The 7,603-nt window shown below is 40.6% G+C and overlaps 1 protein-coding gene across 2 annotated transcripts; it reads right to left on the bottom strand.

Moving 5' to 3' along the window:
* Positions 1-782: 782 nt before the first annotated feature.
* Positions 783-4,025, bottom strand: LOC108607000 (putative uncharacterized protein DDB_G0287113). 2 transcript variants are annotated; one of them, XM_017997577.1, is made up of 2 exons: positions 4,018-4,025; positions 783-1,833 (listed from the first exon to the last, which is right to left on the bottom strand). In XM_017997577.1, exon 2 carries the CDS (start codon positions 1,827-1,829, stop codon positions 834-836), a length of 996 nt encoding a protein of 331 aa, XP_017853066.1. In that variant the 5' UTR covers positions 1,830-1,833; positions 4,018-4,025; the 3' UTR covers positions 783-833. The 2 variants fall into 2 exon arrangements, with proteins under 2 accessions (XP_017853066.1, XP_017853065.1); XM_017997576.1 differs by lacking the exon at positions 4,018-4,025 and adding an exon at positions 1,898-2,014.
* Between the last annotated feature and the right edge of the window lie 3,578 nt (positions 4,026-7,603).

Here is a 7,603-nt window from a genome sequence, read left to right as displayed (position 1 = left end):
TAAAAATTGCTAACCAACACTTGCCCAGAGCTGATTGGGATTTTAATTATTTTAAATTATGCGCAAAATAAATTGCCAAGTGCATATATTTGTTTCAAAATAAACAAATGCCAAAATAAAAACGCATATTAATATTTTTGTTAAGTCGACAGCACAAATTGCAAAAATCTACATTATTGAGAGGTTATGAAAAGGTTGCCACAGCTGAAGCGGCAGCAGCATCAGTAACAGTTATCAACAAAGTCAATTTACGAAGCATACAGCACATGGTCAACTTCACACGAGTGCTCATGTTAATAAACGGTTTTAGTTTTGGCACTGCCAATGCTTCGCCCCACTCCTTGCCCCCTTGAGCTGCTGTGTGACTGAAATTGAAAGCAGCTTGGCTTGAGGTTAAGCCCAGGAGGCGAAGACAAAAGGCGTCTTTGTGGTAAGTGTGGCTAGTGTGACTGTGTGTGTGTGTGTGTGTGTGTGTGTGTGTGTGTGTGTATTGTTAAATGGCTGTGGCACATGTGGCAGCTACAAATGAATGACATCGTTTTGTGCCCACACACACGCATACAGTGCGTATACATAATGTGTATGCGGCCTGTTATTAAATTCGTTTTACTTCTTGCCACACACCACAGCACATAGCACATAATAATAATGCGTATTTCATTAGTGCGCACCGAATTCTGAGAATGCCACAGCTGCAAGTCAAACGGATGGACGGACGGACGGACGAATGGACAAACTATTGTGACAAAAAAGTTAATAAAGACTCGCAGTCCAGTTGCTGCTTTAGGTATTTATTTCAAATTTGATGCGCATTCAAATTGTTTCAAGTTCTTCTATTCGGCAGCAGTTTCGAGTTTCGGTTTCGGCTCCGGCTCCGCTCCCAGCTCCAGATTATCATCCGTATCGGTGCTGGTGGTCACCAGGTTATCGTTCTCTTGCACATCCTCGTAAATGGACTTGAGCTCATCGCTGTCCACGTTGCTCATGCAAAAGGCATCCTGGTACTCATCCTCAGTGCCAGTGCTGGCGGTAATCAATGAATCATTGTCGCCCACCTGTGCGGGCACCTCAGCTGGCTTGAGCTGCTCCGCCTGCTCCTGCTCCTGCTGCTCTGGCTGCTGCTGCTCTGGCTGCTGCTTTGGCTGCTCATAGCTGGAGCTTAAGCTGGAGTTCGAGTTGGAGCTAAGATCAACTGCTGCTGCTGCTGCTGCTGCTTCTTCGATCGATTGATCATACGCCTGGCCCTTGACCTCGCTCATTGAATCCGCTTTCATTGCTTTGTTGCGTGCGCGCTGGCGTATGCGTGTTTTTTTGATCTTCTTCTTCAGCTGCTGCTGCTGCTGCTGCTGCTCGTTCGGCTCACCAGCCGTAGTCACCAGCAAAGGCTGCGTGGGCTGATTGGGCTTGCCCTCGCTTTCGTCATCACTCGACTTTGGCTTGCTCTTCACCTTCGACTTGACCAGCGCACGCATCACAGTCTGCAGCTTCTCCATTGTCGCCTTGGCAGTGGCAATCGAAGGCTGCGCCTGCTTGGGCGCCAGCACCTGCGTCGACTCGCTGCTCATCACAAACACATTGCTCTGCAGTGCGCACTGGACCTTTGGGTAATGCATCACCATTTGGCTGCCATCGCGCATCACCAGATTGATTTGCTGTATGCCGGGCATCGAATTCAGCGTCAGCTTGTCCAGCATGCGCTGCAAGCGATTCTCATCCGCCGCCGTCTGGCGCTGGGTGTGCTTGTGCTTGCGGCGCTGCGAGCCCTTGCCGCCGATGCGCACCACATCCTCCAGCTTCTTAAGCTTCTCCAGCTTCTCCACATTCATCATGGCGCTTCAAACAAATTTTATTATCACACACACACACACACGCGCGTCTCGTTGAATTTACTACTTACACACACACACACACACGCAAAGTTCTGCGACAATTGTTTGAGAATTTTCTGCTATTGCTTCTGCTCGCTCTGGGGCAAATTCAGAAAAGACTTTTCCATTTACAGCTGTCAAATGAAAATGACTCGGCAATGTGATGGGCATTTTTTTGGGGTTTCGTTTCAAATTTATCGATAAGTAAGTAAGTACCAATTGAAAAAAAAAATACCAGCAGCTATATTTAGTAGCTAGCAAAGTAATCGAATTAACAAATGTATGTGATTTTATTTATGGCAAAGTGCAATCAATCTAAGATGGAATCGGGCGTACTGCAGCATATTCCAGGCGCAGATCCAACCACAGCCAATGACAACGCAGGAAGTTATAAACTTCTTTGTTGGTGGCCAAGCGGCAGGCACCACACATCTGCTCCCGAAATGTCCTGGCGTGCAAGGATGCGACAGATAAACTCTGCACCTTAAAAAATGTGGATACCAAGCCACCAGGGTATAGACGGAAACGAGACAGTGGATGCAAAAGAAGGATCAAAACGCAACAATATTGAGGAATATATTCCAATCACACTCAGATCTCTATACAGCGATATGGTGACAAAAGCAATAACCGAAGGAGAAAGGGAAGTGGAAGAACACGACAACAAGAACAAGAAACGAGAAAACTATCCAAATTCATAATACAAATTCATAGGAAGGAGTGCAGGCTATTGAAACAGGACACTGCCTATCGGCATCCGACGCGAAAAAACTGCGCCTGGCTGAAAATGACGGAAGATGTAGAAAATGCAAAGAACAGGGGGCTACGGAAACTCTTGAGTACCCACTGTACAGGTGCCCGGCGCTGGCAAGAACACGCAAGGCTAAATCCTGGATCGCTGCTGAGATTTGCCAACAACTACAAGAACTGACCGAAATCTAAAACTTTTGCCATAGCAAAGAAATTCCGATAACACTAAGGACCAATGTTGGTGACCTACCGGCCTAACCTAACCTTAAATATTTATGGCAATTAATCTCAAGCAATGCAATTTAAACTCACATTGATTCGATTGACTTTCAATTCACTTCTATATATAAATTTAAACAGAATTATTATTTTATTTATATTGCATACAATTAATTAAAAAATAGCACTAAGCATTGCTTAGATTTAGCTTTATATATTGCTTTTATTTTAATCTGTTAATAAATTTATAGGTTAAATTTATTTTTTTTTGTTGTGTAAATAAAATGTACGTTTTATATATAAATTTTTATATTCAAAATAACAATCAACATTTTTAATTGCTTGCTATGAATAGAAAACCGCAAGAATTATGAAAAGCATTATTGGTTTTAAAATAACAAATAGTTGAAAGTATTTGATGCAAAAGTTTTCATATTTTCAAATATTTTTTGTTGGCTTTTTTAACTTTAAAATTGTTCAAAGCTGTAAATCTTTTAATCAAGCCAAGCCTTTGTATTCAACTAATGTGTATAAAAATAATTGACTTGTTTTTAAAACTAAATGCATTCAATTTAATTTTGGTTGCTTAGAAATCGCATTTGCCTTTTATACTAAAATAAAAGCAAGTTGAACTTTTGCTACTTCAAGTTGCATTTATAAAATAAATAACCAACATTTATGTAATTGCAGGCCAGCCTAACTCCCAGTAGCTAGTCAGTGGGCAGTGGCAGTGGCAGTGGCAGCGGCTAGGGCTTGCCACAGAGGTGCGCGTTGTGTGTTTGATGCTCATTTGATTTTATTGCAGTTAATGCAACGCATGCAAAGCAAATTTGTTGCTGCTGCCGCTGGCGTTGTTTGCATTGGGCAATATGGCTCTAATTGTTGTTGTTGTTGTTGTTGCTCATGTTGTTGTTGTTGTGTTTGCTTTTAATATTTTGCGTTGCAGCGTTCAAGCGCCAAACGCTTGCGGCAAATGCCAACGCTGCTGCTCATTTGAAAGTGTGTGTATGTGTGTGTGTGTGTGAGTGTAATACAAAAGCTGTAATGTCTGTCAATGTTAGTGGCTGCTGCTTGCTCAACTTGAACTTTGCTGCTGCAGCGCAGTCAGCAGCGCTTGGGGGCAGCAAATAAAAAACAAGAGAATGCGGTCATTGCTACGTTTATAAACATTCATTTTCACACACACACACACAGGCACACACACACGTGCATGTGGAGCAACTTGGCTGACCGTATAGCAAACTAGCCAAAAAGCTTAGGGGCATAGTGGGGGGCTGGATGGGGCGCTTGGGTTTCATTTTATGCTTGTTCTTGTTTTTTTGCTTTGCTAGAAAATATTTCCACAAGGCCGCACAAAGCGACGACGACGACGACGACGACGACGACTGAGAGACTGAGGCTGCTTACCTGGCCAAGCTGACACGCCCAAGCAGCCAAAGCATCCAGAGCTTTGCTCCCAGTTTTTCAGCTCCTGCTGCTGCCGCTTGTTTTTCTGTTTTTGTTATTTTCGGTCGCTTTGGCTATTTTGCTGATTTATAACGATACGCTCTGCTCTGCTCTCTGCTCTGCTCTCTGCTCTGAACTACTATTGCTATGGCAACTGCCGCAGCGGCAACTGTTTGTGGCAGCTGCAAGTCAAGCCGTTGATTATGCCGCTGCCAAAGCAAAAACTATTTTGTTTTTCATTTCTGTAAATTAATTGCAGCTGCTGATAAGCTCAAGCCTTTGCCTGGGTGTTTGTAGTTAGTTCGCTTTGACTGCTTGCGGCAATAACAAGCAGCACAGCTGCTGTCGTTCTGCAAGTCAAGTCAACACACGTGGCTTTGACTTTCAAAGCGTTTCGCCCGCGTTTTAGTTCGCATATCAAACTGATTGACGCTGGATTTAAGTTTTCAATTTAAGTTAGTTAAACGAGCTGCTCAAAGTTTAGTCACGTGTTAATTTCTATGCTGCCACACACACACGCAACGCAGAGGTGTTGGAATTAAAACTCTTAAGTGGCAAACGTGTGTGGCTCTTGTTGTTGTTTTATCGTCATCAAAATGCTAAACGGTTTATGGCATTTAATGAATTACACAGTCCACTGAGCACAATACCCAGGGCCACTCGAAACGATAAGCACACTCACACACACAGACACACACACACAGGTGTGTGATATACGTACAAGGGTTCAAAAACAGCTATGCATAGCATATAAGTCTCGCTTGTCTCGTTTCAAATCTTAATTTATTGAATTTAAGTCTATCGATATATCGATTTAAGTTCGTTCAAGCTAAACTGTAGCATACTTTTTGCTGCAGCATTTAAATGCCAGTGCCAAACATAAGCTCAACCATAAAAAAACATTATAAATATACAAGTATGTACATACATTTGTAAATTATTTATGCAGATAAATACTTTCAGTCTGTCCATGGACAGTTAAGTGCATAAATACATGTGCGTTTACATAATGTATCAAGATTTATATGCAATAGTCATTAGGGTGACTCAATAGACGTGCTACATATATTTTTATATATACTCAGTGCTATAATAATATAAATCAAAACTATGTTTTTCTGTGCAAACTTTGCTGCTAAAATTAGCCACAGCAAGTTTGTGGGATTATAAAAAAATTAGAAACATTTAAAAAAAAAGACAATTTGAATACTATTTATAAATTGTTTATTTGTAATAAATTGCTACATAAATGAATTAAAGTATATATAAAAAATATTCCAAAAATGTGCCATGTACTAAAAATTTGTTCAGCTAACAAAACTATGCACCCTAATGTGACAGCTACAATTTATTAATAAAAACAAAAAATGTAGCCTAGTATAAGCTTTTTAGTTTGCATAAAGAGCAGCAGCAGCAGCAGCAAAAAATTCAAGCATAGCTTGGGAATTGAGCTATTCCTGACTTCAACGACCTATTTTCCAAGCCCAAGAGCAGAGACTGTAGCTTGTTGTTTTGAGTTGTTGTTGTTGTTGCACATTTTTTTGTTATTTATATATTTGTTGATACATTTTTGTATGCTAGTCTTTTGCAGACATAAGCAGCTGCAGCAGAAAGCAACTTTTGCTAAAGAGGGAAGGGAGTGGGGGAAAGTGGGGGAGTTGCTTGAGGGTGTTTTTGCTGGTTATTTTGGGTCAATATCAATATGTGCCCATCCATTACAGGTAGATGCTACCACAAACACTCAGCTCCATACACACACACACACACACACACACACACGCACACAACTGCAGAGCGACGTGCGGAAGTTCCAGGAAAATATTTTCGTATACAAATAAGCACACGGTACGTGAACAAGCCTGTGCGGACTTGAACTACGGACAGGGCGCAGCTACTACGCTGAAGTTTTCGGTGCTGCTGAGTGCTGCTCTTGTTGTTGCTGTTGTTGTTGTTGCTGTTGTTGTTGTTGCTGTTGTTGCTGTTGCTGTTGTTGTTGTTGTACTAAAGGTACGTGAAACATAAATTTCGCATTAACGATAAGCGCGCGAGCAAAGCAAGAGAAGAACAAAAATGTGCAATAATAAATACGCGCCAAGTAAATAGAAAAAAAAAAAAAAAAACAAAATGTATGAAAAAATAAAAAAGCAACGCGGATTTTGAGCCAAGCTACGGCATATGAAAGGCGAGAGCTGCCAAGCAGAGAGAGTTGCAATCGGCCAAAAGCCAAAAGCCCAAAAAGAAAAGGCAAGCAAACAGTTTTCGTTAGTCGCGCCCCCCAAAGCGAGAAAAAAAAGAAATGTGCAAGGCAAAAGCTGCAAAGATTACGTATGCGCAACGTGTGCCGCACGCTACGGTCAGCGTAGCGTAGGATAAAACTTCAAACGCAGACACACACACACACACACATAGACACAGCGTAATAACAAAAACTAACGCGAACGGCTTCTTCAACTTTTTTGGGTTTGTCCATAAGAAAGAAACAACAAACTTGCCCCACAACATGCAAATGTTGGCAAAACAAAAGCCAAAGCCAAAGTATACTCAAAAGTAACTTTACACACACACACACACACACGTTTACATGTGCGTATGAAAAATTGCAACAAATATTTGTTTTACTTTGTTGCTGCTCATATGTGCGTCCATCAATTTTAATACTAATACTAAGCTAATTTCATTAGCAAAGTTGCTTCAGATTTCACTCTCCATTTATTTTTGGCCTAAACGAGTCAAATCAAGTCAAGCGTATGCTAAATAGTTCAATATCAACTGAACTGAACTGAACTGATACCTGAACTAAACTTATGCATAAATTTGTTTTAACTTTTTAATAAATTGTCTAAATCTTGTCTAGCGAAACTTTTGCCGCTCCAGCTAAACTCAAGGTAAAGTAGCAAATAGTCAAGTGCTGAAATCTGAAGCCAGCAGCAAAATCATTTAGTTTTATTTGCTTATTCATATATAGCAAACACACATACATATATAAGTATACATATATGCAGCCAGAGCTGTCGATTTAGCCTTTTTGCACTCTTCATTCGCTTCAGCTGCTTTTCATTTCACTTTTTGGCTTTATTTTCATTTCACACACATTTTGTAAATATTATACAATTTGCATTCGTTTATATTTTATATTGATAACAATCATTCGTAAAGCCAATGCAGTTAAATCGTAAATAAATGTTTGCAGCGATAATATCGCTTAGTTCGTTTTTTGGGAACTTTTTTGTAAGCAGCAAGCTAATTTTATTTATTGCTCCATATGGTATTAAATTATGCTTTTGATTTTCCGCATAATATGCAAAATTAATGTTTACATT

The sequence above is a fragment of the Drosophila busckii genome, chromosome X, assembly GCF_011750605.1.
Source record: "Drosophila busckii strain San Diego stock center, stock number 13000-0081.31 chromosome X, ASM1175060v1, whole genome shotgun sequence".
Lineage (NCBI taxonomy): Eukaryota > Metazoa > Arthropoda > Insecta > Diptera > Drosophilidae > Drosophila > Drosophila busckii.
Note: the sequence above shows the minus strand (reverse complement) of the source record. Positions and strands in the feature narration are given on the sequence as shown.